Source organism: Molothrus aeneus, chromosome 3, assembly GCF_037042795.1.
Source record: "Molothrus aeneus isolate 106 chromosome 3, BPBGC_Maene_1.0, whole genome shotgun sequence".
NCBI lineage: Eukaryota > Metazoa > Chordata > Aves > Passeriformes > Icteridae > Molothrus > Molothrus aeneus.
In genome coordinates, this window is record NC_089648.1 from 87,527,396 (window position 1) to 87,545,645 (window position 18,250).

An 18,250-nucleotide genomic window follows, 5' to 3' on the forward strand; every position below is an offset into this window, starting at 1 on the left:
CCATGAGGAAGTGCAGAGTTCAGAAGTAGTAAACAGGCTTAAAGTTTCTTCACTGGTTTTTTTGAGCATGTCGTGGGTTTGGAATGCATTCTGAAAATACTACTTTCAGTCAAACAAATTACAGGTGTTACCATACTGATCTTGCAACAATATTATTCTATATTTCTTTATGACTTTCTCACATTTTCCATAAACTAGATTTTCTTCTTGATCTCTCCATTACACAAAATGTAACAGTGTTTCTTTCAAAATTGATGAGCTACACTGAACTACTATGCAAGGCAAGTGTTTTTCTGAGTAGCAGGGTATAAAGTAGCAGGATATAAATTGTCAGCCCATATTCTTTAGTCCTGATTTAATCCTTGCTTTGTAAGTTTTCATATATGGCTTTCAACCCCCAAAACTGGGGGGCTGATATGATAGCACACAACCTAACTGGTGGTGTTATCTCAGGGACACAGTAAAGGCTATGATGGATAGAAAATCAATAAAGCATTATATCCCACTTTATGTAACAGTCATGAGCAAAATCTATTAATATAAACATTCACAAAGAAACATATGTAAGTTTTACATAAAATACAATTACTAATAGTATTTCAAATAATATAAATAAATATGGGGAAATATAAGCATATAATGATCACCATTTAAGATTTATTATTAATTAAGACATTTCATTGTTATTTTTATAACTTAATAGAAACAAAGCCAGTGAAAGTATACTGGAAAATATCTATGAAGCAATTTTGATGTGAAGATAGTTACAAGACCCCCAAAAGTTTTTCCCTTTAGTAAGCAAAGGGAAGAAATGTGAATTATACATATTACACTTTTTAAATTGATCATCAAAATCATAAGAGTCCATGCTACATTCCACCTATGAGGCCAAGGACAACTTACTACATGTCAGTATAGAGTCACACAGTATAGGTCACGGTTTAAAATTTACCTAATGCAAGCTCCAGTGGGTCAGAAAATTCCACAGGCATATGGCAGGCTAACAAAACTGCTGTTCTGACAGCTCTTCAAAGAAGGAAATCTCAGGAACTGGAGACTGAGTGTCTAACAGACATGTCTAATTCTCTGCTATGATGTTGCATGCTCTTAAAAAAAAAGAAGCAGCATTACAGGACAAACAAAAAAGATAAAATCAAGCCCAAAGATTTTTCACTACCTTTGAAAAAAAATACCTTCTTTAATATTCATGTCTATATTTTACAAAAATTCATTCATAACCTGACAACAAAAATGACAGGTCACATATGCCAAATAATGGTCTCCTGGATGAGACTGAACTTTCTGAATTATCACTGATGACTTGACACCTTCTAAAAACATTTGTTGCTGTGTAGAACACATGGAATAGCAGAGATCTGAATACCCAAATTACAGCCAACAGTTCATGCAACCTAAAAAAGCACATAGATGTGCTGAAGTCACAGACAATTTCTGATAACTTGAAAAATAATGATCAAGGAATCTATTAGTAGCGTCAGGTGGTAGCAGAGGCATAGACAACCACAGTTAGACTTGTGTTACAAAGAAGTCAATAATAAATGGTACTACAGACCTCTATTATTAACAGGAGGCCAACACAGCCAGTCACTTCAGCAAAAATTAAAAATGTATTTTCAGGACATGGTGTATACATTACCCTTTTCTATTTCCCTAAATGCTTCCCTTGGCTAACAAGCAGCATTTCTCCATTAACCAAGCTGATTTACAGCCAACTCACTTTCATCCATATCCCTATCTTGGTCAAAGCCTGGAAAAGCAATTATACTCTGCCATCTGGGCTGGATGAAAAGGATACACAGAGCAGAGATCAACAGCATACTGATGACACTGGAGCCAAAACCTCCCACACTTTCCTTTACTATTATTTATGGTAATAGTATTATGGTGTGTATGGTGTTTTACAGGCAAGACTAAAGACAGAATTCTAGAAGGGAGAAAGAGTGGTGTTTTTCCACACACATTGAAAAAGCAGAGGCATGATCATCATTACAAATCCAACATGTGCAAGTAATTTGCTCTTTAAAATACTTTGGGATATCAGTGGCGGGGGGGAAATGAATATACTACACATCCACCCTATCAGGTAAGTCTCTCTAAAAACTCATTGTCAATAACAGTGAGCTATGCATAGATCTTTAAGAATTAAAATTAAAAGCTGAAAGTAAATCAACTATTCTCATTACTATTGCAATCAAAATCATCTTCTGTGTCCAAAGGCTGGGCCTAAAAGATGAAGTAAATCATGAATTTACGTACAGGTGGCCCACCACTATTTTCCATAGCTCTCTTTCCAAAAGATACTGATTAAAATGACAGTATTTTAATGGCTATTTATTTCATCACTGTTGGCAACTCATTCTTCAGAAGAATTTGAGAGTTATAAAGCTCTTTATAAAAATAACATCTGTAAAGCATTACCATAATAATTTCCCAATAATGGTAAGGAAATTATAACTTTAACACGACGCCATTCATGATGTTTTAAAAATCTTTCATTTTCACTATGAAATTAGTCAAATGTGAGTATATTTAAAGAATATTGTTTTCTTCCTATTTAGCTGAAAATAATTAAAAGCTCCTTATACGAAATTTAAAAAATATATCATGGAAACCTGAACACATTGAAGTGAAACAAGTAGAAGAAAATATACTGGTACTGGAGGAACGATGACAAAGACAAAATCAAATTGGGAACATATTACTTCAGACTGTTTGAGACGATTAAGGGTTGTCATGGCAAAATGAATCATGATATTTCCCAAATGTTACTGCTTTCACTTCCAGACTTTGCACATTTAGGAAGTTTGTTTGGGTTTTTTTTAAGCCTCCATATTCTGAATGATAAAGTTCTTGATGAGAAAGAAATTTATGTAGTTTTAAAATTAGTAATAAAACCAGTATTAACCAAGGACAAAAAAAAGGGATAAATATCTAATAGTACTAATATTAGCTGTACTTTCATTTTACTGTGACACATAAACTCAACTGAGGGATTTTTCCAATGACTGACAATAGATAATACTAGTTATGGACTAAATGGCAATGCAGCCATCCCACTCATTAAGCTCAAAATGCCCTGAAATGTTCTTAATGATAGGACTCAACTGGACTTTAAAAATCCTTAAGTATCTACACAGTTATGTCCACAGGTGTCCTAGGTATCCCTGTGCAGTCAACGTATATATTCACATAAAATGTCTTAAGGTTCCCTCAACACAGCATGCAGGACACAGGACCTGTGGCTTTTTGGAAGCTGGAGATAAAGGAGGAAATCATAGGGCATCTTAAATGGTGTCATCAATGCAACATGGCCAACTGAATAGAGCCACTTCTCAGCACTGTCAGCAATGGCCCAAAGCTTATCCAACAACGCAGCAAACAGCAGGGGCACAGGTCAGATGGCTAAGTACAGGCACCCTTGTGCATTTGGGATGCATCTGACTTGACCTCCAGCCATTGAGCCAGAGGGCAGAGTCTCCAGTAAATCCTATGCAATACCTGCCAATCCTATAAGCCATCTCAGCTACCTTAGGGTATCTCACATGGCACCAGACAAGAGTGCTTAGGAAATTGAATCAAGTAATGAATATCAAAAAACGGTCAGGAGACAAGAGAAAATTCTCACTCACCAGCTGATTTCTCTCTGCATAGCCAACAGCCAACTGGCTTAGTAGCTTAAGCTTCCACCATCTTCATTCATCCCATTCTGGCAAAAGTGACGTGCCAAGGCCAATGAACTGGCCTATACCCTGTCTTCTCTTTCCCCAATAAAATATTCATGTACACTGCTTTATTTTTTATGAAGCTAGTATATAGTTCAATTCAAATTATGTTTCCAGGGTTTTAAAAATTCAGATGTGATCAGCTGCGGATTCTGTTCAATATTTTCCCTAATCCCAGTGTTCTACATGATATACCTTCATCACTAACCTTGTTCCTCCATTTCTCACATACTAACACCTATATTTAATCTCATCTTAACTACTTGCATTAAAAGTAAGCCCTAAAGCCACATACAGTTCCTTTCCAGATGCTGCTGTTGAATTATTTCCCTATGGGTTTCACCTAACATTCCGGCAATGTCCTCTGGCGCTTCAGTCCACACATCTCATCCATTCAAACCCTTTAAACTTCTTTTTCCAAGAAACTCATAAACTAACACCTTTATTCCCATACAAAACAGCTAACATCTGTGAACAAAAAAACCCCACTCAAACAAAGAAGAAATGTCTACCCAGCACAGTTTTTTCACCAGTGCACCTTTTAGCAGTTTCCGCATGTAATAAATCTGTGTTTTTGTCACAAGAGCTGCTGAGAATGACTCTCATAAGAATATTTAATCCAAATAAATTCAAATGTAATGCCACAATTGGAGTAACTTTCATTCATTTACACCAAACTGTAAAATAAATCTCCATTTAACAAGGGAATTATCTAAAAATAATATTGGCTATAACAACATTCCGACAGTAAATATCATTTCCTTCTTATTACCTGCAGCATCTTTCCCATCTCTTGCAATAGTAGAACTTTGTCCCAAATGTTAATCAAAATCTTCACCATTGACATGATATGTAACCCAGTTAAGTTATAAAAGTTAGGGGGAAAAAAAAGCTATGAGCTGATTACTTCTCACTGTAATAAATTAAGTTTGAAAGGCAATCCTTAAAACTGCCCATGGAAATATTTTTCTGAAATGTAAACCATGCACTTAGCAGTTTTTCTCTGAAGTGACTGATTAAAAGACCAGATAATAAAATATGTGTCTGATTAATAATACCTTATATAATAAAATTCTTATTATTCATTGTATATTATGTCCCTAACAACATATTACAAAATAGAAAAAATCCTTCATCTCTAGTGCACTGCTTAATTTTAAAGTGTGTGCACCATTGTGACATTTCTACCCCAAAAGGACTATATAAGCGTACATTAACGCAGCAGTAATATTTCCCTTTTGCTGAAAAGCAAAAATGCTGAATTTGTTTTATAGGTATTTAGCACAGTATGAAAGTCTGATTTTGATTATGCTCTTACCTCAGAAATTTCTGATCGATAAAGAAATCAATCAAGAAAGCAACTTCTCTCAGAATTCCAATGAGTTTTCCCAAGTGACAGAAGATAAATAGATTAGACAGACAGAGAGAACCTTTTCCTACCATTTCTGTTTAATTTTTATTCCCACATGTAAAATTATTATTTTTCTGTTCAGCATTTTCTGAGGATCAATTAATTGATAAGCCTTACTGAGTGCATAGTACCTCATAACATTGTGTGTCAAGGTCCACATCTGCATTATCATGTGCACCAGCACATTTTTTAAGGTGGCACATTTTGCCCAGCAAGTTCACAATACCACACAACATCATCTCTTTCATACTTCATCTATCTTTTAAAATATACATTTTGGGGAAAAGAAGGATGCTACAGAAAATATTATACCTTTGTTACATGAATGAGAGAGCTAAACAATAGAAGATAATTCAACACAGCCTGAAGTACTAAATAACTACTTTTCTGAAGCTCTCCACAGTTTCTTTAAACGTAACTTCTCTCATATTTGACACATTAAAGATTCTCAATAGCCTTCAGGTCCTAAAATTTCAGAGAAGCATCACCTTGTTTAAACACCTCAAATATCTATGTAGTGAAAGAAGTAAGGATGACAAGAACTCAGCTTTATCTCTGGACTATACCTACACTGCAGCAGTTTTTTACTGCATGCTATTCACCTATAAACTGAAATTCAAACACACACTTCCATCAACATGTGAATCTTTCAACACAGGTGCTGCAAGAGTTGAAGCTACCTTTTTCCTCAGAAGCACCAAAAAATAGTCCTATCATTAAAATGTAGAGAAAACAAGTAACTTCATCCTAGGTACCCAGCATTCCACCCTGAATCATTCCAGGTACTCAGCATTCCTTCTAAGTGGAAAAAAAACCAACCTAAAAGCCACTATAGAGACAAGAGTTAATACTGTTTATTAGTCACCATATCAGAAAGTTAAAAACCAGAAAATTTGATTAATTAGGAGCAGTAAATGTTCTGCTTTATGAAAACTTCTATGTCTGACCAGCTGGTACAGTAATCTTCTAAGGTGAGATTTCCTTATCAAAACTAAAAGACAACAACCACAAATTGTAAATAAGAGTCTTATTAAAAGATATTCCCATTTATTTCAGAAGGAATTAAATTGGGATCTGAGTGATCTTTGGCAGTTCACTTATCTTCACTCCCAGCCAAAGTAATGAGAAAAGACTTATCCCAAAATGCATGAATTTTAAAATAATTATGACATATGGGTGTCTTTAATCAATCCTCTTCCTTGAGCTGGCATGAGAGGAAATGAACATCACTGTGCCCATATTTAGGTTTTGAAGGAGATGGAGGTGGGAAAAGTCATAAATGGGATTTCAGCAAAAAGCAGATATGGGGTCTGAATAAAAATTTCCTGTGCATTTTTTTAGTTCCCAAATTTGCAAAGCAAATACTTTACAGTATTTCCACCTTTATTATAAAATTTTAAATTCACTTAATAATCTCAGTATAGCATAGATCTCTATCAAATAAAAAGCTCCTGTTATCTGTCCAGTATTTACAGGCCAATGGTATGAAAAACCTGAAAGTTAGTGACTCAGTTTAGGTCAAACCTACACTTTATCAGCTTCTGAACTTCTAACATTCTATTTGACACCCCTAACAAACTAACTAATCAGCCTTTTTGGCCTCTCTCTCTTCAATGTTCTTGCTCTGCAGCACATAAAATACCTGACTGAAAAAGTTGGCATGAGTCTAGTGACTTGCTCTTCTGAAGGGGAAACTCCTCTTGATTTCAAAGAACATTTTAGAAAGAGCTCAGCATTGCACTGCAGTTCAATTCAGTGGGAGGGTGTTTTATTTACTACCTTCAGTGTCAGCATATATCATATGTCATTCATCATTTCCAAATTCAACAAGAAAAAACGGCATGCTGATACAAACTCAATAGATTGCTATAATTTAAATTATAATCTCTTCCACTTTATTATTCTATTAATTTTATTATATATATTTAATAATTATATATATATATAATATATATATAAATCTATTTTTCTATTTAATAACTTTGTATGCTTTAATCTTATGAAGACTAAGAAAACTTGGAATCTGCAACAAAGCAAAAAAAAAGTCTCATTCTTGGGACATTCTTGTAATGTATTCACTGAGAAAAAGATTCCTTTAATGAGTCTGTATTGACAAGGCCTCTGCATATAGAAGACTACAGAAGGCCTGGCAGAATGTAGGACTGGAAACCAGGAACTTCAGTGATCACTCTTAGTGATCAATTATTTGGTCTTAGGTTATATGAAAGACAACAAAAGGTCAGGATGAAAACAAAGAATGAGGTAAAAATGGTGGACAAAGGGCAGAGGGAAAAAAAGACCTTTGTCCAGTGAAATTAACGTACTTTCTCTATAAAGATTTCATTAAGTATCTTTAAATAATGCCATCCATTGAAAGAGTTAAGAAACAAAAACTGCAACATAAAGTCCAGGAAAACTACCTTGTTTTTTCTCTACTCACATACAATTTTCATCAGATTAAAAAAAAAAGGGGAATAAACAACGATGTATGATAATTGTCACAGTAAATTAATAAACTTGCAATATTGTTGTCAGCAATTTTTTATAGTACTTCTTAGCTTGATAAATTAAATTAAAAAATTAAAATAGCCCAAATAGTTATTTGATGAGAACCTGCAAATGTTAATTTATTCCTGGAATATATAATTACATGGAGATAAAAAGAACATGAAATACAGTATGTCTCAAATCAGTTGCTCTGAGGTGTACCTAAAAGACTCAAATAAAAGAGATCTGCTGTCTCCTCCCAGGCTGCACAATACCATATGCTTCATTTTTTATGCTGTAATTTGAATCAAGAGTCAAAATAAGTGAGTAAGACACATAAAATTGTTACATGGACTGTGGGTTTTGTTATTCTTGAGTTACTTTAAAAATAAATTTGAGAGGTTTCTAGCATATGTTTAAAACATGACAATCTACTACAAAATCTAAACTAGCACATTAAAACTGAAAAAGTAAGACACTTGTGTGCATCTCTAGATCCAAGAGTGTCATGCAGTGAGGAGATGAGGGAATCTTAGTCTGTGCATTTTCAGTCTGGATATTTAGGCACGTAGCACATAAATCATTGGAATCAAGGCTCTGAAACAGAAGTTAGCTGTCTAAATCAGAGGACCCAAGTTTTTGCTTGTTATTTTACGTATTTAGCACCTGGCATTTCTGTTCCACCCCAGTTACAAAATTTTCCAATGGTAATCTGCTGAACAACTGTTAATGATTCTGGATATTGCATTCCATATGACAGCCTAAGTCTGTGACAGAAATCCTATAACATAACATAGCACACATTAGCATTATTTAGACAGATTACACTTCCTAGAGTCACAGCTACATCCAGCAAAATAAGAGACTAGAGTCTTATTTTTGTCTTATTTTTTGCTTTATTTATTTTAAGTGTAGGTAGCCCTCACCAAACCATGACTCCTAATATATTCTTATTTTACTATACCCCTTAGTACACCTAGCTAGTAGTACATAAATGCAATGGTTTAAGAAAAAGATGCTTATAATTTAGCCACTGTGTTTAGCCACTATCCCCTTGCAGAGTAGAATTCCCCAGTTTAAAGTGGCAGATGAATGCTCAACTAAAGTTGACACTCTGACCTTAACAAAGTATTAAGCCATGCAGTGTAATTAAAAAAACTGGACAAAGATTGTCTCTTTCAAAACATTTAAATATCTATCCTCTATTCCTTATTATATAATCATTAAAAGTTTTTAAAAACCAAATAATTTTCACTAATATGGACATCACATCATATAATCCTTTTAGTAAACCCAAATCATATCCTCATTACTGTGATTAAAAAGTTCCTAAAGAATTCTACCAATACGTAATTTGTTTTTCAATTTCTACTTTAAATTTATTATATGGACTGAGTATAAGTGTGTGTTTGTGGGTAGCAACATCTTCCTTTATTTTAAACAGCTAATTCCTCTTCTTACCACCCTGCCCACACATCCTCCAAGTCTTAACATTATGTATCAAACAAACCCAAGACATTTTACATTTCACCTCCCTGTTCCCAATCAATGTTCCCAAATCATGCTCCAATTCCAGTGGTGCAAGACCTAACTTATCTCAGCTGGAATTCAATTTCTTGAACATGACTAACCAAAATGGAACAGATACAGTTTCTTTGCAATGGCATCAAAATCTCCCTGTTTGACTGGAAATACTTGATCTACTCTATCTGAGGACCAGGACCTAACTTGATTTTTTTTAACAGCTATATTGGCAGCTCATAGTCATCCTATGATTTGTGAGGATTCCAAGGTTCTTCTCCAATCTCTTCTAACAATAAAGTCAAAGTTTCTAGTTTGGGTTATAGGTCTCAAAGCACCTAATCATTCTGTATCCTTGAATTTCATCCCAGTCTTTAGTATTTCTTTAACCATCCAGCTCTTCCCTGCTGTGTCCTTAGCATATTCCTAATGCATCAAAATTCCATTCTAGCCTACATGAAAATATAACATTAAGTCTGTAGGATAAGACCAATCAATGTCAATTACTCTCAGACCATCTCTTCTCCAGCAAGAAGGTTGCTGCTAAACCAGAGGACATCAGCAGCAGATAGACACCTTCCCTGCTGCTCAGCCTGAGCACTTCACAAAGCAAACCACAAAGTACATTACACACTCTGGTCAAATCCTCTGAGTCACCTTCAGCAATGACCTTGACTCTGCAGAAATCTTCCCAATACTGCAATATCTACAGCCACCTCTTTTCTCCATGGATGCCAGCACATTTTACAGCTTTAATATAAACCCATGTCTTTAACAAAATCTTGTGTACTATAGCTCTTATTTAGTAAAAATAAACCAAACCTTTAATATTAAGTTAATCAGACCTGGTAATAAAAACCATATACATTGGGTAATGCTATGAAAATGAAGCTGAACTGTATTCCTTGTATGAAGCATTATGGAAGCGTTTTGAAGCAAGGTTAAGAAATTAAGACTATAGAGAAAGATGAACACACTGCAACAGGAATGTGGTGTCTCATTGACCAGTCAGGTGTTCAGTAATTTTTGATGTAACACAGGCTAGTCTAAATAAGACTGAAATAGGTATTAGTAATTTCTACAAATATGTAGTAGAAAATTCTATTGACTGCCTATTTAGCCACCTAGCCAAATTACCTATTACTTTTCACCTCTCATTTTTAATAACTTTACTACTCAAGTAAGTCTATCTTTTAAAGTCAAACATTTTTCTAAAAATACCACAAAAATGGTTGGCTAAATGAAACAGAAAAAAGAAGGAAAAACAAAGACTAAGATATTCCACTACTCACTTTAGAACCCATTATTTCAACTCCAGTAGAGCTTCAAGTGGTTGAACCTGGACAGGACTACAAATTAGTCAGCACATTATATAACAAAATTATTATATATTTGGGGTCTTTAGACAAAATGGAATGATTTTATTTTTACAAGAGCCCTGGCAGCAACATTGACATTTTACTTGGTAGTTAAAGAAAAATTCTGAGGATCTCCTGAAAATATTTCAGCAAGTAAATAAACTCTATATTTTTATCAGACAGTGTGTGTTATTTCTGGGAAATTGTTCTTGTACCTAAACCCTCTTTCCTATTTTATTCCTTAGTGTACTCTCAGAAATATCATTGCAGTGGTGCTGCCATAACTATCTTGCATACGCTGGTCATAAAAAAAAAAAAACAAACAAAAAACAAAACCAACAAACCTTTTACAAACATCACTTGAGCCAGTATAGTTATAGATCATGTAACAAGGAATACTTTTTTTCTTGACCAGGATTGGTCTGGAATGCACTCCTACATAGGGAAAACCTTTGTGGCTTGTTTAAGAGTCCACATGAGAAATATGGAAATTTGAACAGATTCATGTAAAATCACAGCAAAGTAATGCAGAAGCAAATGTGAAAAAACATGAACAATGACCACCTCTGGATTTAATTAGTCTACTGTGCAGCTCACACCCACATCAATGGGCACGGGGAAGATGCTTGCTGTATGTTCTCGTGTTTGCTGTTTACTGATGACATCCTTCTGTATCTTGGACGAGGAAAAATGGTGATGAAAATAAAAGAAGAGCACTGCAAAAATTAAGTAAAATGATCCATTACAATACAGAAAACTTTTTTTAATCTACTATTTTCTGAGAAGATATTAATGATTGCTCTTGACTGCAAACCCACTCTGTTGCAAAAGACTTTTCAAATGCTTCATCTGATAGGGGGAGAGATACTGACACAATCAAGTGGCATATCACTTTTAAAAAATGTTCAGATATTTTGAAAGGAAATGATGCACCAAAATGTAGCAAGGGCATATGAACAGAATTATAGTGCTTTGCTTCAGGCCTGGTACGTAAAAGTCCATTAATTCTATTTTATTTCTTTACCATTAAAAAAAAAATCCACTTAAAAAAAAAAAAAAGATTTTTTTTCCCCCCGATTTAATTCTGGATAGACACTATTTCCAGGGAAGCATGATAGCTGGAAGTTGTATGGGGCTTACATATACAAAGCCCTATGCTCACAACAATGTTGCTTTGGGTATTCCATATATACATCTTTTGAGATATGAGGCTCAGAGCATCTGAAGCAAAATTAAAATGCTGCCAGTTTTCATATCAATCAGAAGATTTTTCATCTTCTTTCCACCTCTGAAGTCACATTGCTACATAGGAATTAAATTTCACTTCCAAAGAGTGGAGAAAAATGGAAGATGATCCCACCACCTATCTGAAAACAGAAGATGCAACAAACAAGAGCTGCTTTTAAAAAAGAAAATAAAAAAATGTATTTAAGTACAGTTTAAACTATTTTGTTCTAGGCTTGACTTATGTTTTTAAAGGTTTGAAGCATTGACTGATTACTGGAGCTGGAGTTGGACTGGATGACTGGTTCAGAGAGGATATGCTGGTAACTTTGCCTCCCTTCTTCCCCTACAAAGCCATGTTTAGGACAGTCATGGCCTACGCTGTTGATTTCGCAGCCTGCCCGGGCACCTCAACTAACCTTCAATCCGTGCAGCCACCGTCCACACCTGCTCACAGCTCACGGACAGGAGGGTGCGCAGCCACCTTCAGTCACCCCTCCGTGACTGCCCCCGGCTCTGCCTCCGCACCCCTACGGCTGCAGGGACTTTTCCCTCGACAGCAAACGCGTGAGAGCAGTACAAGCTGCATGCAGCAAGGGCAGTGCCGTGACCCCCCCCCCCAAATGCGTCTCACCCTGCCATTTTATCATTTTCACACGGTGAATGATCACGCGTGGCGAGGACCACTGCTGAGTGGGTTTGCCACTGCCTCACCACGGCCCCAGCGCCACCCACCTGTGTTCGCACTGCCTGGAACACAGTGTGATACCGGCCCTGTGCCGGAACACTGACCAGACACACCCCAGCGGTGCGGGACGGGGGGTAAGGGCCTCCTCCCTCCCCCGCTGCTCCGGGCAAGACGGGAGAGGGGAGAGAGGGGAGAGAGGGGAGAGAGCCGGGCTCTGCGAGCGGGCAGGGGCAGAGCGGGCAGGGGCAGCAGCGGCGCGGGGGACGCGCCTGACGGGCGAGCGGGCGGCGAGGGGGCGGCGAGGGGGCGGCGAGGGGGCGGCGGCGCCCCGTCCTCCCCCTGCTGGCGGCCGCGCCCCGTCGGGCCGGCCCCGTCCCATCCCTCGATCCGCGCCGGGCGGTACCTGCGCGGGGTGCGAGGCCGCGGGCGGCTCCGCGATCCACAGCTGCTCTTTGAGGAGGTGCTGGTAGCTGAGGCAGTGCTTCAGCGCGGACGGCACCGTGCCCATGGCTCGCCCGGCTGCCGCCGCCGCCGCCGCAGGGTGGGCGCAGCCTCTGGCCCGCGCGCGAGCAGCCCCGCGATTGGCGGAGCGCGAGCGCCGCCGCGTCCCCTCCCGCGCGGCTGCGGCGGCCGCCGCCTCACGCCCGCCGGCCCCGGGGCTCGCCCGGTGCCTCTCGTCGCCCTCTGCCCCCCTCGCTTCCTGCTCCTCTTCGCCTTCTGCCTCTTTTCCCTTCCTGCCCCTCTCGCCTTCCCGTCTGAGGAGCCGCGGCTGTGAGTGGCCGCGCTGGCTGCGGGCTGGGCTGGCGCCGCAGCAGGCTGCAATCGGGGCTGAGTGCGGGAGAAACCGCTGAGGAGAGCCGGGAGGGCCGAGCGTGGGGACAACCAGCCGTGCTGCGCCCGCGCGCCCGCACGCCCGCGGGACACCGGGCCCAGCCTGACTGGCAAGGCTTCAGGCAGCAGAGGGGAAAGAGAGGAGCAAGGGGAAGGGACAGGGCTGTTTCCAGACGTGTCCTGTTCGGCATCCCTGGGCTGTGCAAACCATGCAAGATAAACGAGATCGTGCTCACTCGGGCGCCCAGGTGACACGAGGCTTCGTGCACACACTGGCATTTCTGCTTTACATTTAGACAGCGAAAACTTAGAGCTTTACAAATGCACTGTTCAGGTTTCGACAGCTCTCTCCGCAGCAGCAAGTTATGTTTTGTCGGCTCCCTTACATTCATTGTGTCAGCCAACTTTCCAAACTCCTCCCCAGCAAAAATTGTTTCTGGATCATTCGTTTTCTGGGGTATCAGGGATGTTTTGTTAAATTTATTAGCCTTTCCATCAATCATTTTTCTGCAAAAGGTTATCAGGTTTACCACCAAGTCTCTGTTTCAGTTCACGGATAGATACGATGCTTTCAAAGCCCCATCTTTCTTTTGCAGTTTTGCATTTCATCCTTGTTGTTCTGTGCATCTAAAAATTGTATTTTCATAGCTATTGTAAACCAAAACTGGATGCTGATTGATTGGCTGGGAAGCTTTTGTCCTTCAAGGATAACCATGGCTTTTCAGAAATAAGATATTTAAAATCCAGTGTAAAAGTTTAAAAACATTACTGGTAGTCATCTCTGCAATTTCAAATCTGGCCACTGAAAAGTACCAGGAAGGTTTTTACTGACTACTATCTGATGCAGTTAGTATATTTTCTGCCTTTTTCCAGTAAAATATTTGTGAATGCAACATTCTTTTATTTTCACAGTTCAAAATTCCACTAAGCTTTCCTTAAATGCTGTCTCTAGGTATTTGCTTTGGTCTTGTTACCTATAGTTAGGGATAAAATATAGAGAAGCTGGCAAAAAAATCATGCCTTTCTTTTTTGTCTTGCAGTGAGAGAACGCTTATCAATGATGTGGTATATGTGAAGGGAAAGGCACTTTATTAAGATTAATAATTTCATTTTCACTTTTTTGTACATTTCAAAGCCAGCTGGAAAAAGGATAACTGCAATCACAAGAAAGTTAGGACTATGTCTATGAATAAAGTGTACCTCTCCTACCTACCTCACCTGTTCTTGAGTTACTTCAGTTTCAAAGTCAAATTTCTTATGGCCTTCAATCATCTTTTTTACAAATACCTCTGAAATTAGCTGCATTGTAATGCTCTGCAGGCAGCTTATATATCAAACTGCTATTTTCTGCACATTAAATCCCTTCTAATGGTATTGTTTTTATGTCTGTTACTGTTTTGTTTTTGTAGGGCTTAAAACCTCAGTGGCCTCTTCCAGCCTACATCTAGTGTGGATGTTTACTATCACAAACCTGCTTCAAGACTCAGAGCACCACCACATATTCTGAAAAAGAATATCTTTACCTGAATTCCTGGTGTTGTTGGGCAGAGAAGGAAAATACAATAGATACATTCTAAAGTAATCCCAAATTGAGTTCTCTTGCAACAGTTTCTCGTTGTTTCTTTTCTGTTCTACATCTTATTCTCCCTGAAATCAGAATTTGTTTTTCACCCTGCCAATTTTGCACTGAATTTTTCAACTGGTCATTCAAAATGTAATGAGTTGTTTCAAAAACAAGAGACGCATAAATAAAACACATTCATTTGAAATACGCATGTTTCTTGGGAGAAGGGTGTGATAATCTTTCTATTGAAAAAGGCCCTGTGTGTTAAAACCTCTAGAGCTAAACTGGATTGTTATTGCTGAACAAGAGTCACATTGGACAGCACAGAGTGAAAGAAGCTCCAAGAGGATTGTGTTTTAGGCACACACGATCATCTTGATACTCTTTGCTTGCAGAGGCTACAAAACTTACTCCACCCCACTTTATGAGTTAACATGAAGGCAGATACCCTTGTCCTGTGATAGTACCAGTATATTTACTACCTGAAGGGTTTGCAGGGTCAGGTAAAGAATAACGGGCACTTCTGGCAGATCTTTCTGTAACATCATATGGGCCTCTCATGGTCTGGACTTTTATGTGCCCTGTGCTGTTCCTTATTTTGATTCTGTGTATCTTTTGTTCAACAATGGCATTTTGGAACAACTTCAGTTCACTAGAACACATGGAAGGGCTCAGATGTGTTTAGTGCTGTATCAGGATGGTGAGTAGAAGTTGTGCACAACTGGCTTTTGGCTTTCCATTTGTCTCTTAAAACTGTTTATCATTCTGATACTCCTCTGAATTTATCATTGTCATTGGCTCACACTGCATTCTGGTCAAAGGTTTTAAAATGTTTATTAAAAGGAATGCTTTTGACTAAAATAAATAATCTCTCAAAGAAATCATGCCGTCAAGCCAACCAGATGGGGAAAACAGGCATATTTGTGTTATATGCAGAGTAACTCCAAACACTACCACAAGAGATGTTTCTGTACTCCTTATTGTTGCCATGCAGTTACACAGGTAGTTGGCAGTCAGATCATTAGGAGTGGAAACATAAAGCTGTTGGATTTCCTGCAGTGTGACACAAAACCTTGGCCAAGAAAGGCATGGTAAAAATAGATTGATCATTTATAAGCATCTGAAAGAAAATAAGAAAGTTGTTTAAAGAGTGATTTGATGACAGCAAGAAGGACAGAATCAGAAGCAAGGGAGCTATTCATACTGATGATAATCATAAGTGCCAAACTGGCAAGCAGCCAAAGTGCCTACTAGGCAGGGATCAAAGACACATATGGTGAGTCTCAAACAACAAGTAAGCCATAGAATTCTGGCAAGCATTGCAGGAATAATATGCTCCAGCCCTGACAAAGATGAGGGCTAAAAAAAAAAAACAATGGGGCTACCAATACTGGATCATACCTCAGGGAAAGCAAAGCTTTCATCATTTCAGTTTTATTGGAGAAAAATGTAGATAACTTCTCACATATGGTAGGTCTGGTTGATCTAAATTGATGGGACGTGTAACACAATGTTAAAAAATATCCTTTACAGTTGTGGCAGTAAATCAGTATTCCATTAGCTGCAGCATCATTCAGAGACGGCATTCTTCAGAGAGTTAGTAATAGATTTACTTTGCCAAAATAAAACTATATCCCAGGTGATAGACACCTGGCATTTGAAACAGACACAATCAAGAAGAAAGTCCAAGTTAATGTCTTCCCAGATGTTGGAGCTTGTTCTTTTCTATTCTTTGACTAATTTGGTCAGATGGCAGGGTTTATGACAACTAGACCACAATGTAAAACAAGCAAACACAAAAAGGGACACATTTTATCTTTATTCTCATACTACTATGCAGCATCAAAAAGGAAAAGAAGGAAATTCTGTGAGTTTAGACCTGGTTTCATAGTTATACACCCACACACAGAGTCATTAAAAAGGGGACGTGTCATAAGCTGTGTTATTTTACATTTGTAAAGGGTGCTGACTTTTACACTGGCAGGAATGGTACTTGGCAGACCTTGGGTCTATGGGTCGTCTCCAAGGTACCAGCCCTGCATAGCTACCTAAAATTGTTATGAGGCATATCAAGGACAGCAGAGAATTGTAGCAGAAAGTGCTTATTTATGGATAACATTTTCCATTTGAGACATTTTCATTACTGACAAAAATGCTGCTGAGCCAAATGTGTCCCTTGTCAGACTCCATCATTTAGAACTGTGATTTCTTTGTCTCAGCGACCTGACCTACCACTCGACAGTATCAGGAGAAACTATGAGCCAATTCCTGAATGGATTTTCAAGGTGCTATTACAATATTTAAGAATATATTTCCTTTTCAGAGCAAGTGTTTTGCCTACTGTTATACAGACTTTTTTTCCATCTCTTTTTTTCACATCAATGTATTTAGTATCTCCATCTCCACCTAGTCTTCTCTGCCAATAAATGCTGATGTGATTTTTTATAGGGATTATAAGGTGCAATATGCAGTGACCTCTGATTTCCTTCCTCTCTTTATGTTATTAAGAGACAACAAAATAGTACTGATTTTCAGTGAAGCTGGTTTTCTTGTTTTTCAAAAAAGTGACCCCTTTATTTCATATAGGATAAACTATAAATTACTCTTAGGAAATATTTATTGGATAAAGAAATGCTGGAACAGCTTTTATGCTATATCCATTGCTTCTCAAATAGAGAGTTTTTATCAGAGTTTAGTCAAAACAGGACAAAATAACCACCTAAAAATTGTACCTGCAGTGTATTCTGGAAGTGGTGCTTTCCAAACAGGAAAAAAACAGTTAAAGACCTGAACCTTTTCTGTTCTCTTAGGGAGCAATTCTTCTGATTTGTTTTAGATATATATTTTAGTATCAAATTAACTATCTTCTACAAACCATATGCAACTTCTCTATTTCAAACTTGTCCAGCAATTGAAAATTAATTAGGCATTATCCAATAAAGCACAAATGTATGTGGATGCTACAAACCCAAAAGCTAAATGTACATGTTCTTTTTAAATTTTAATATTCTAATTACTAAGCTAACATGCAAAACGTATTTTGTGAGCATACCAGGAATAAGTGTTTGAGGGTTTTTTGAGGATTTGCCATATAACTGGTCTTTTAAAATTACTTGCAATATGTCCCAAATTACTATGCCTTGTCATTAAATTGTTCCAGAGCAATAGTAACAGTTTAAATTATAGTATTGTGACCAGGCTGACCCTAGAATTTTTCTATTTCTTCTGTCACCAACATTACTCAGGACAAAAAAAAAAAAAACAACAAAAAACAACCAATGGCGAAGTTTTCTGGTGCAGTATATTGGCAACTTAGAAGTAAAAAAGGTAGAGTTATTACTTAAGAGAAAAAGGAAAGTTTGTGTTTGCACATAAAGGATGTGCTTGCCAAGATAGTTTGCTTATGTTTGATATAGCAGTTTT

At 37.8% G+C, this 18,250-nt stretch overlaps 1 protein-coding gene and 1 long non-coding RNA gene across 4 annotated transcripts in view; one reads left to right on the forward strand and one right to left on the reverse strand.

Moving 5' to 3' along the window:
• The window catches only part of HMGCLL1 (3-hydroxy-3-methylglutaryl-CoA lyase like 1), a 76,587-nt gene extending 63,615 nt beyond the window's left edge, over positions 1-12,972 (reverse strand). For both annotated transcript variants that reach the window (XM_066547317.1, XM_066547318.1), the window contains exon 1: positions 12,836-12,972. In XM_066547317.1, coding sequence (XP_066403414.1) covers positions 12,836-12,940 — 105 coding nt within the window. In that variant the 5' untranslated portion in view covers positions 12,941-12,972. The remainder of the gene's footprint in view (positions 1-12,835) is intronic.
• On the forward strand, positions 12,486-15,034 carry LOC136554932 (uncharacterized). Of its 2 annotated transcripts, none has more exons than XR_010783400.1 (2): positions 12,486-12,566; positions 14,673-15,034. It is a non-coding gene; the product is annotated as an uncharacterized lncRNA (long non-coding RNA). The 2 variants fall into 2 exon arrangements; XR_010783399.1 differs by lacking the exon at positions 12,486-12,566 and adding an exon at positions 13,241-13,511.
• The last annotated feature ends 3,216 nt before the right edge of the window (positions 15,035-18,250 follow it).